This window comes from Salminus brasiliensis, chromosome 8 (genome assembly GCF_030463535.1).
Source record: "Salminus brasiliensis chromosome 8, fSalBra1.hap2, whole genome shotgun sequence".
Classification (NCBI taxonomy): domain Eukaryota; kingdom Metazoa; phylum Chordata; class Actinopteri; order Characiformes; family Bryconidae; genus Salminus; species Salminus brasiliensis.
Window position 1 is genome coordinate 24697437 of NC_132885.1, and position 12765 is coordinate 24710201.

The 12765-nt window shown below is 43.2% G+C and overlaps 1 protein-coding gene across 13 annotated transcripts in view; it reads right to left on the bottom strand.

Annotated features, from left to right (window-relative positions):
- caska (calcium/calmodulin-dependent serine protein kinase a) overlaps window positions 1–12765 on the bottom strand; it is a 238213-nt gene that overhangs the window by 121367 nt on the left and 104081 nt on the right. For all 13 annotated transcript variants that reach the window (XM_072686218.1, XM_072686219.1, XM_072686216.1 and 10 more), the window contains exon 2: window positions 8942–9054. In XM_072686218.1, the coding sequence (XP_072542319.1) occupies window positions 8942–9054 (113 nt within the window). The remainder of the gene's footprint in view (window positions 1–8941; window positions 9055–12765) is intronic.

The window sequence follows — 12765 nt, forward strand, 5'->3', positions numbered from 1 at the left end:
AGCTCTCCTCTACAGCCCTTCTTTCTTGCTCTGATCCACACTTTCTGGCTCTCACCTGTTCCCATTGATGAATTTATCTACTTGACCGTGTTGGAAGCTGCACAGCAGAGGGAGAGATTCCCTCAGAAAGCAGCTGAGGATGACCAGAGCATGCACAGCAGGGCTAGCTAGCATGTGTATGCGAGTACACACATTATAGTGTGATGAGCGCATTTAAACACGAGGCACGGCTGGGGGAAAGGACCACACTTTCCTTCCAGTTTTTTCCCCCAGTTTCATCATTGCCAATTTCCATCCTCTAGCTAGGTGTGTGAGGGCAAATTCTAGCATGTGCTTGTTCTGAGACTAGGGAAGCCAGCAGCCACAGCAGCTTTCTTTTCAAGCTGCCTCTAATGCCCCATCATTGGACAGCTCAACACGCTTGGAGGAGAACAATGACTGCCAGTTAGGTCAGTGTTAGGTCAGCTAACAGATGCCTGCACTGGCTAGCATTGCGGTAGTGAGAGGATTGTTCTATCTACCCAGAGAGTGGGAGGACAGACATGCCCCTGACGTCAATCTCCTCATGATAGGGTTCAACAGATCACACATTTGCACAGAGGATCATAAAAAATGCAGGTATTTTGAAATGGTGGCAAAATAATACCTGGAAAAAGTGCATCATGAAAGGGGGGGGGGGTGGAAGCAATTCATGCTAGATAACCATAAGCTTGTAATGTTTTATAAAATGTTATGATTCAGTGCAATTTTTTAGACTGAGAGAATATGTGATGCAAGAACAGACATTATTATTAAAAAATAATTACATTTGAATGTTTATTCTAATAGAAATATATAATCACAATTTGGGTCAGAAATTAAATAGTTTTCTCAAATAATGCAGCGTTAGTGTCTAAACTAAGCTTTGTGTCTTGAGTTGTACTTAAGGGCTTATAGGCTCTCCTTTCAGCACCAAGCAAACTGTTTAACATAAACCTGAAATACATATAATGTACAGAATACTGTTACAGCGTTTCCACTACATATATTTGTCAGAGGCGGCCCACTGCTGCAAAATGCCTCAGAATTCTATTAAAAGTCATCAAATCGCAATTTCAAACTTCTGCAGAGGGCCTTTTATTTGAAATGATGGACACAGGAAATTAATGGACAGTCAGAAAAACATTTGATGATGCCCAAGCCAGTCTTCCTATCACTAAGCAGCAGACAAGAAGGAGGGAGAAATGAAGATATGGAGAGAAGAGAGAAAGGTAGATTACACTAGCTGCAATGTAACATAAAGCCCGGTGCACATCTGAGACGTCGTACCATTCTAACCATTGCTTTTGATGGATACACGCATGCCCGCAGAGGAGCACGGTTCAATTCCTCAGTGCCATGCAGCATTTTGATAGTACCACATTTAATTAAAACCATATGGAGACCACAGAAAGCCACAGCAGAGCACATGTGACTTAACATGCGCACAGAGAAAGACAGCCAGCCTTTCCAAACAAATTCCTAGGCCAGGTTACCTCTGCTAACGCTACTATCCTAGCCCTTGTATCCCAGCTTGTATCCTCCAGGTCGATTACAGGTCAGTTTGAAACTGAGTTATCTGATACCAAGCATGAGGTAACGTAATGCTGAAAGATATAATTTCATTTTGTTTATGAGAGTAGAGTGTAAAAATGAATATATTGCTGCAATGGGTAAGCAGTGGGGGAAAGATGCCATGGTCTGTATAAATGGATCTCAACACTTAGTTTACTAAGTTTGTTTTGCAGTCTATTTTCTCTGTATTTCTGTCTTCATCTGCAGGGGGGGGGGAGGGGGGCTGCCTAGAGGAAACAGTGTGTATCATATATGGTCGATGCAAATGACAGTCAGTATAATTTTTAAATCATCAACGTATACATTTAATTTTATTGAACAAACCTCCCGATGATAAATTTTTTTTTATAAAAAAAACCCCTCAAAATGCACTGTTCCAAATTATAGTTATAAACCATTTTACAGTTATTTGAAAATAACATCTCTAACATCAGCCACAAATAGCTTTAGAGTACGAAGACCACTCTTATGTTTACATGAAATATCTAATTTTTCATACCTCGTCCAGGGTATTGTACTGTTTGATGTTTTTCAGTGGCAGAGAGATCCTTTTTCTTTCCCATATTGCTTTGGGCTCACCTGACAAACTAATTATTACAGGTGTCTTACATTGCACAAAACCATACATGAATTTTATTGAAAAACAAAAAATGTAATCTTTATGACACCTACATCTAATTAGTATAATAATTTGGAACTCAGTGTACAGACAAAAGCAAGTAGCTGCATCCTAAAGCCTGAATTTTGTCCAGAGTTGTACCCATTCTCTTTGAAACTACTAGACAACACAAGGCAGTTTAAACAAGAAACTTGTGAATTTCCCACCAAACATATGCCTAGATATAGGGTTTAGATAACAGGGGCAGGGTCAGGTTAAAGTTACACTCCGACTAAATGTAGTTCGATTCTAAAGTGGGTCACTGCTGGCACGGATGTGTGTGTATAATTTCAATTACCAGCTCTGAGAGAAATAATTATCACACAGGGCTGAGCCAACATCATGCCCTTAAGGCAGCAGGAGTGAAAATGTCTCAGACGAGAAACTACTGTACCAGCTAACATCTACACACAATGCTGGAGACACAGGAGCCTGGAAGAGTTTGTACTGACTCACTAGCTACATGGTCTAGACTTTTATTCGTAGAAAGATTTACATTGTTTACTGTAATTCACTAGTGACACGTTATTGCATAATTTGACTATGTAGTAGACTGACTGTATTTACACTACACTTACAGTAGTGGTCACCAACTCAGAGATCAACCCCATCTGATACAACTAACTACGGCCTTCAGCTTTTCTTGATTTGTTAAAGCAGCATTATGTAGCACATCCAAATTACAGCTTCCAAATCATTGTGATGCTCCAATGACTAGCATGGAGAACAGCATCTCTATCATTGCCACTCCTTGCTTGACATGCTGCTAACTGCTTTATGTAACTGAAGGAGTGGACGAACTACTCTCTGCTTGCCAAGAAAAGTGTAATAGAAATAAAAAAAAAATAAACTGCTTTAAATATGGTTCAGAAGTTGGAGTTGAAACTACACCAATCCTGCACTGCTACTGCTACACTTAGAGATGAACCGATCCAATATTAGGATCGGATATCGGTCTCAATATTAACTACAACATTGTTTATTTTAGTGACAAATAAATATCAATTTAGTACATTTATATATATATGTGTTAATTTGTTATATTTTGTTTTACAAGTTAAGTTAGTAAAGTAATGTTTAAGTCAATCCTGATGCCTTAAGTCATCTTCCTGTCATCCTCTCTCTATTTCATTTCTCATTCTCCTCCTTTCTCTCCTGATGCCTTAAGTCTTTCCTACATGGTGAGTTATAAGGTTTATTAGTTCAGCAATGGTATTAGACTAGTATCGGGTATCAACCAATATTTAAAGTTTATGTATCTGTATCGAAACAGAAAAAGCTGTATCTGTGTACAAGATCATCTGTTAAACATGGTGAAGGTAGTGTCATGGCTTATGTAACTCATGACAGTAGCAGCGGAATGAATTCAGAAGTCTACAGAAACATCCTGTGTACCCATTTACAGAGAAATGCAATGGAGAGGAACTTCATCATGCAGCAAGACAAGGACATAAACACAATGCCAAGACTGAAGACTGAACTCCCTCAAAAAGATCTGAAAAAAGGCCTGGAACAGCATCGTCAGCTTAACAACAGGCCGTCAGCCTAATGAAGTGGTTGCAAGGGATATTCATCTATCTTCTTATCTGCTTCCTCCTGTTCAGGGTTGCAGTGGATACAGAATCTACCCAGAATCACTGGGCACAAGGCAGGAATACCCCCTGGACAGAGAATCGGATCATCGGAGGGTAACAGACACACTCACTCACTTACACCTAGGGGCAATTTAGCACAGCCAATGCTCACCAACCATCCACATTTTTGGAAGGTGAGAGTAAACTGCAGTGCCTGGAGGAAACAAACCAAACACCTCACAGACAACGCTGGAGCACGGATTGAACGCACAACCCCAGGCCCTTACTGCTATACGATACCAGCGTGCCACCCCAAACTTCTAAGCTCTCTCTGAATCAAATTATCATTAATATAATACAATTTATGACACAATTATAATACAATTTCGATTCTATGTACTTTTGACATGAAAATAAGCTGCAAGCCTGTAGAAAGTTAAAACATGATATGATTCTGAGAAACCATCAGAATGACCAGAATTACAGCCTGTGATAAACATCTGTGGCCATACTGAGTTTCGGACAAAGCTTTCCTAGACTTTTGCTCATCTACAAAATGTGTGATCTGCCACCAAAGGTGCACATTCTTAAAGTTTACACATTTAGATGTAAATATCAGGGGTCCAAGGTCCGATCTATCTTTTCATATTTTGATCTCAAACGAAATATAAGTACAGCAAGCAATAAAACAATTGGCCTCGCATTTCCAACACTTTTAAAGGAGACTGTAGCTGTGCTTAGCACTGTACCTGTAGTGTACTGTATCTGCTGTGTGGCGCTTTGCTCGTAGATCTGAACGCTCGTCTATATTCTTATTAAGCAGAGAAGAATAGAGGTGGTAAGAGTTGTAAAAAGGCAAACTGGAAGCTATTTATGATGAAAGTGCTTTTAACAGTGTGACACACAGTGATAACACACCATTAAAGTCAATGCTGCTCATTACAGGCCTGTAAACTCCACGCTGAGCCTCAGATTGCTCCGGGCTTCTGCAGTGACTCTGGATTAAAGAACAGTAAAGCTGACTGAAGCCAGGAATCTGTGTGTGTCTTCTTCAAATGCATAGTAGGTAGAGTGTTTGCAGAATGATGGGTAATAGCAAGCCTCAAGGTGGCTCCCCCCCCTCCTTTATTCTTACATACACATCAACACACACAGGTACAAAAGCCCTGTCAAAACCTCAGTGACAGATTGCAGGATTTGAAAGTTGAGACAGGAGTGTGTTTAAGAGCTGAACAGGGTTTTCACAGAGAGAGAGAAAGAGAGAGAGAGGATTACATATTACACTCTTTCAACCCATTCTTTACAGTAGATTTACTGAACGGTATGATTTCCCCCACTGCTCCTATTTACTTCCTATTGTCTGCTTGCCTCACTGTACTCCCTCAGTGTGTTACACACTCATCAAAACTCTCTCTACTACCATTCTCTCTCTTTATTAACTCACTACCCATCTCGCTCTCTCTCGCTCTCTCTCTCTCTCACACACACACACTCATCCTTTTAACTCATTCTTCCCTTTTCTCTCCTCTGTCTCATTCTCTCTCAACCTCCCTGTCTCCACTCTTTTACCCTTTCATTACCACATTCTCTCTTCTGTCTTATCCTCTCTCTCTCATTCTCCCTCTCTTTCTCATTTCTTATTCTCTCTTTTTTTCTTTCTGTCATCTTTCCTCTCTTTTATTTCTCAATCTCCCTCTTTCTCTCCTCTCTCATCCTCTCTCTCTCTCTCTCTCTTTCATTTCTCAATCTCCCTCTTTCTCTCCTCTCTCTCTTTCATTTCTCATTCTCCCTCTTTCTCTCCTCTCTCACACTCTCTCTCTCTCTTTCATTTCTCAATCTCCCTCTTTCTCTCCTCTCTCTCTTTCATTTCTCATTCTCCCTCTTTCTCTCCTCTCTCACACTCTCTCTCTCTCTTTCATTTCTCAATCTCCCTCTTTCTCTCCTCTCTCTCTTTCATTTCTCATTCTCCCTCTTTCTCTCCTCTCTCACACTCTCTCTCTCTCTTTCATTTCTCAATCTCCCTCTTTCTCTCCTCTCTCTCTTTCATTTCTCATTCTCCCTCTTTCTCTCCTCTCTCACACTCTCTCTCTCTCTTTCATTTCTCAATCTCCCTCTTTCTCTCCTCTCTCTCTTTCATTTCTCATTCTCCCTCTTTCTCTCCTCTCTCACACTCTCTCTCTCTCTTTCATTTCTCAATCTCCCTCTTTCTCTCCTCTCTCTCTTTCATTTCTCATTCTCCCTCTTTCTCTCCTCTCTCACCCTCTCTCTCTCTCTTTCATTTCTCAATCTCCCTCTTTCTCTCCTCTCTCTCTTTCATTTCTCATTCTCCCTCTTTCTCTCCTCTCTCACCCTCTCTCTCTCTTTCATTTCTTATTCTCCCTCTTTCTCTCCTCTCTCATCCTCTCTCTTTTATTTCTCATTCTCCCTCTTTCTCTCCTCTCTCACCCTCTCTCTCTCTCTCTCTTTCATTTCTCAATCTCCCTCTTTCTCTCCTCTCTCATCCTCTCTCTCTTTCATTTCTCAATCTCCCTCTTTCTCTCCTCTCTCTCTTTAATTGATTAACCACTCTCTGTGTATGCATGTACATGTATGTGGCGACTGCTAAAAGTGCCAAAGAAAGTTAATTATTGTTATTTTTTTATTATTACTATTAGTATTAGTAATAATAATAATATTAATGGTTCATTGGTTATAATGGTTCATACATCACTGTCTCTGTTCTTTTCCATTCATCCATCTATCCATCTTCTTATCCATGTCTTCCTGGTCAGGGTTGTGAGGCTTTTCTGGTATTACTGGGCTCAAGACAGGAATACCACCGGGACACAGCAGCAGCCCATCACAGACTGTTCCTCGCTTTCTACTCAATTTCCTCTTTTTTTTATTCACTGTTAAAGTACAAAACATTCTCTCTCACTCTCTCTCTCACTATAACCCCCACCCCCCCAAGAGCTCTAACAGGTAACAGTGGTCTGTATCACTTCTGCTCTTGCCCATTACTGCTACCTGCAGGGCATGGCTAACAGTGGAATGGCGTCTCTAGTACAGCGAGTCATACTAACACTCATTTGAGACCACCTAACCCAATTAGAGGAGTCAGCTCCGCTCTGGATGATGCTCCTGTGCTGATGAAGTGAGCATACAGCTGCTGCTGTGATAGATGGCCGAGGTCAGAGCTGAGTGTAATTACGGCTCAGAGCCATGCTGGGTCAGACTTCTGCCAGCCTCTCCTCAGGCCAAACACACACACACATTACACACACACATATACTTTCCTTCCTCCTCTTGTCTCTCTTATGCCCTCACATGCACTGGTGTACATTGGTTCTGTAAAATTTCACATTGTGATGATGTTGTAAGTGCTGCAGTATATATCCTGATGACACACAGGTCAGTTAAAGACACACTTCACGGCAGCAGAGTACAGAGAGGACAACCCGAGCTAACAGCCCGGTGCAGAACCAACAACCTTTCACCTAATGTGGACAAAACTGAAGAGATTGTTGACAACAGGAGAGTATGAGGACACCAGCTCCTTCTGAACACCAACTGCTCTGCTGTGGAGATTGTTAAGAGTTAACATTGCAGAGAACCTCGTCTGGTCCCTCAACAAAAAAGACCAGCAGTGCTTCTACTTCCTGCAATACACCCCCACCATCCCATCCTCGCCATGTTCTACAGAGTGTCTGGAGAACAGAGAATCCTGAGAAGCTGCGTCACTGTCTGGTTTGGAAATTGCAGATATGGCTAAGCTGTGTTTCTGTAGGGTTTAAAAATTCTGCTCTTTCGGAGTTCAATAGATACATCATTAAATATCTGTTCTGAAGCATCTGTCAAATTTAAACATCTACTCGTTCTATTTCTGGGGTTTAACATCTGAGAGGCGTGAAGACGGATGAGCTGTCTGCCCATGCTTTATCTGCAGACTAGCACACTGCTGAATGAAAGACACTGACACTGAGCTTTAAAATGGCTTTTTTTTCAGATGTGAAGCACCTCATGCACCTGACTACTTACTACACTAAAATAAAATAACTGTATGGACTGTATGTATGAAGGTGTGCTATTTGTGCAGCAAAAACAGTATAATAATTATTTCTGACATTTGTAACCTCTCTTTATCGTTTAAACTGACACAGGCTGTTTTTTGTCACTGTTACTTTAAGACTGATGCACCATATGGACAAAAGTATTGGGACACCTGCTTATTCACTGTTTCATCTGAAATCAAGGGTATTAAAAAAGGGTATTTTATCCTGCTTTTGTTGGAGTGACTAGATTTTGGAGCACTGCTGTGAGGATTGGACTGCATTTAGTGACCACCGCGTTAGTGAGGTCAGGACACTGGATGATCACCCCTCCACCTCATTCCCACCTCATGGATGGAGCACCATCATGCCAGAGAACACAATTCCACTGCTCTACAGCTCAATGCCGGGCACCTTTATACCCCTCTAGCCTGACATTAGGCATGGTGCCACAAGGTTCATGCTTATTTGCTCCAGAAAGTCCTATTCTATTGGCCATACACCTCTACAGCTGCATGTTGAATTTGCACATCGGTGTCAGCAATGGTTGCAGCTTGCTGAGTAGCAAAAGCATTCATTAGAAGGGGTCTCCACAAACATTTGGACATACAGTGTATATGTAATTTACACTGGTTCAGATTGGCCGCTGTAGGCCGAGTTGCTGTTTACTTTTAGCTTACCTTACATATATGGATTGTAGGGGCTGAGGAGCGAATGGCAGGCAACCCTTACCATGCAGAGGAATCTCCACAAGAGGGCGCAATTAGTACTCAAGTGGGTTTTGTGTGCATCATTGAAAGGGAGAACACTGGCCTCTGATCTCATTAATACAAGCATGTTCACAGCCACTAATTACCTAGTAAGGGAAGGGACAGAAGACTGAGGCTGTGAAGTAAGAGCATATTTAATGGGGCAGCCAATGCAGTACAGCAGTTCATACTTATACAGGAACCCTTCAGTGGATCATAGTAAGTATACTGTAGCCAGATTGAGGCAAAAAACACCAGGGGTGACACGGCCAAGTGATGCGTCACACCACTGACACTGTGTGCCCTTGTTTTGTATAACGAAGAAGACCTGTGTCCTACCTTCTGTGCTGAGGCCAGGGCTGGAGGTGAACTTGGCCACATCTACGATCTTCACTGCAAACTGCTGGCCCGTCTCTCTGTTGATGCATCTCCTCACCACGCTGAACGGCCCCCTGGGTGAGAAACACATGTGAATTCTTTATTTAGGCCCTCAGTTTAAGATACATTATACAAGGTGTTCGCAGTAGACACACACAGTGATTTATGATGATTCATTTTGCCATTATTAAAGACAACAAATTGTGTTCATATTAAAATGTATGCGTTCTAACCAAAGGCATTGTTGTGGTGAATGGAGAACATTCAGGGTCTTGGACTGTACACTCTTAAAAAGGGTTTCTTCAAGGGTTCTTTCACAAAAGCAATTGTCGTCTATGGTTTTCTTAGTCTACAGAGAAGCAGTGGGAAGTGCTGACTGCGCTGCTGAACCTGCACTACAGCACACACACATACACACACACACAGGTGTGACCTTCAGGACCTGGCTCTCTGTAGTGATCTCCACATGTGGTCAAAAGGGTGCATTTACACGGCTCTTCAGGGAGCATTTAAAAGCATTGGAGTATGCTGGCCCCTGCATGTGTGTTTGGGTCTGCATGTGCCCTCACAGACACGTGAATAGGCAGTTTGTATCCATATATGGGGGATGGAGGTGTTAGTAGGTTATAGTAGAGTAACCTCAAGTAAAAGTATCATGGCTTATTATGTGCAATATAGACAATATTGACTACCTTTAATAAATGATAAATAGTGAAGCACATTTTACAAAAGCAGCATCTCAAAGTCATGTGCATGTACACACCCGGCAGCCACTTCAGTGCCCAGGGAGCCAGTAGGGTTAAGTACCTTGCTCAAGGAGGAAAGCACTGTTCCTTTACTCCTCCGCCCCTTTTTCCTGCTGCTCCCGACAATGGTAGGGTGAGGACCGACACACACCTCCTCCAATACGTGTGCAGCCGATGCAACGTCACCTGGCAACCAGCATGCTCAGAGGAAAGCTCTGTGTGTCCGGCTCTGATGCATCAGCCAGTAGACGCCAGTGGAAGCCAGCACTGCACTTGAGTGACATGGGGAGGTGCCATCTACCCACCCTGGAGAGAGAGCAAGGCCAATTGTGCTCTTGGGGGCCCGGGCTGCCAATGGCTAGCATCATGACCGGGATCCGAATTAGCAATCCTCTGGTAATATTGACAGCGTTTTATTCTGCCGGACCACAATCTGTATTTATGACTGTGAATTACACCCCTCAACTGTAGGGGGAGCCCAGGAGCAAAAAGTACCAATTCTTGCATAATAAACGCATACACACACACACACACACACACACACACATTAGTACAGAAGGTTAGTAACATCACCCACCACTGGCTTAGATTATTCTGTATGCCTTTAGACTTCCTGACAGTAAAAAGGCTCAGTTGAAGCCAGCAGTGAGTGTGTCTGAGGTCTTAGACAGGCTACAGTTGCTCGTTGTTTCACCGCAGAAATGGCGTCGTAATTGAAATTCATAAAACAAACCCAGGAAGATCCTTGGGCAGTCAGTCCAAACAACATTTCATTTATCTGGCGTCAGTGCCTCCTCTGCCTCTGTCGTCATCTAAATAATTGAGCAATTGTAGCCGTAGCCTTGATGTGAGTGAGTAATCCAGGCCTATGGCACTGAATACAAAGCTCTCTTTACCCCCCTTTTCTCTTTCTCTGTCTGTCTCTCCTCTCTCTCTCTCTCTCTCTCTCCATGTCTAGGACTTTCTCACTTTCTGTATCTCTCATTGTCCCTATTTTCATGTTTTCCCTATATCTCTCTTTCTGTCATATCCTCTGTCTGTCCCTCTCTCCATCTCGCCCACAGCTAGCATGCAGTCAGAGAGGCTCAGGCGCGTAACAGTGGGCTCTGAATCAGTCATTAATAAATGAACAAATCACTACAGCGGCTCCAGGACCTAAAGCATTGGTAGAAATAGAGGCTGATGGTTAGACAGGGGCTCTGAAAAGAACTTGTCAGCGGCGGAAGAAGGGAGGCTATATTTAGGTGCGGAGTAAGCAGGGCAGTGGCACTGTGACACGAGGCCAAGTGTCCCACAGAGGAAGTGGGATAAGACTGCTCACTGGGCCACAGTGACACGGCCTCTTTCTAAGAAGCAAGGCCTAGTTTAGTTTCAGTGACACATGAAGAGAGGGAGAGACAGAGACAGAGGGAGAAAGAGTGGAGGATGTAACCCCTGGTGCTCTGGTGGAGTCAGGAGCTCTGATCACACTAACCTAAACCTTTAACCTCCAGCAGCCAGACAACAGAGGCTGCTGCTCATCTGGGAGAGGGTGCCAGCAGACAGAGGCTCTGTGATGGGGCCCGGGGTTGCGGGGTACGTTCACACTAGCTACACTAATGAATGCAATCCTAATGGTGGCTAGCTGTGAAGCACAGTGTAGGGTGGCAGTGTGTGGTTTGAGACACAGCCTGCTAAACCGAAGCGCCAGACAGAGGAAGTTAAAGCACAGAAACACAGGCAGATGCAGATGCAATGAAGTGAAGCAGGCAGGGTTGATACTAGATTTTGCGGGCAGGACTTGCTGTGAACTTGGTTCGTTTAGATGCCTTTAGTTTGTACTGCATTCATCCTTTGACCGAACTGCACCACAGTCCGAAGGGTGAACCCTGCCTTTTAAACTGAGCAGGTGGTCCGCACCAGAGGGCAATCGCACCAGGGTTCCTCTTAATGAAAGCACCTTATTTAAAAGACCTACATCTACAACACCTGGATCGCATCAGTCTGGATGTCTGTAAGGTTCTTCTAATGAATAAAAAAAAATAACTCACTAAATTATGACTCACTAACATGCTGGACAAATGGACAGACAGAGATATGACCTGGATTTACTTCCGACAAGTCATCATCCTGCCGACATGCGCGTCTTCTTGATGGATCTCATGCTATTTACCTGTTCTGTATAGAGGTAAGACGTGGGAAACTTCTCTCCCCTGCTTGTTTTAATACTGTTTAAGGTATATTTAGCTGAGTGTCATAAATGAAGATGAGCTAGAGTGATATTTACACAACCTGAGCAGTGGGCAGAAGGATTAATGACTCTTATCACAGATGTGTTTCACACAGTAACTCACAGTGAGAAGGTGGTGAGATACTGAGGGAACGATCGTTCACAGGGCACTGAAAACACAGTGTAATTCACTGATCTGAAAGTGATGGTGATGGCAACTACATTATGTGTCCAAATATTTGTGGACATGCCTTCTAATGCATGCATTCAGCTCCACAACGTTGCACCCATTGCTGACACAGATTTGTGCAAATGGACAAACACACACACATAAAGCTTGTCTAGTCCTCGCAGAGAATAGAATAAGACTAGCCAATAGAACAGAACTCTCTGGGGCAGATAAACAAGGACCTGTTGGCATCATGCCTAATGGCAGGCGTGAGCTTGCAGGGTATAAAGCCCCCAGCATTGAGCTGTGGAGCAGTAAAACTGTGTTCTCTGGAATGATGGATGGTGCTCCATCCAATACTTTGGTGGTGCTCATGCCACATCCTGATCTCACTAATGCTCTTGTCGCTGAATGCCATTTTAATACTCTTGATTTTAGCCCTGCTATACTGCAGCTGAACTGTACAGGAGTGAGGAAGAAGAGGAGAAACACACACACCAACCAGACTCTGGCTCTCTCTCTCTCTCTCTCTCTCTCTCTCTCTCTCTCTCAAGGGAAGAGTCACATAGCAAATCAGTACAACAGCAAGGAGGGTCTCCGTCTCTGCCTCTGTCTCTTTCTCTCACACCCCAAACCCCAGACCCACTACTGCTACCATAAC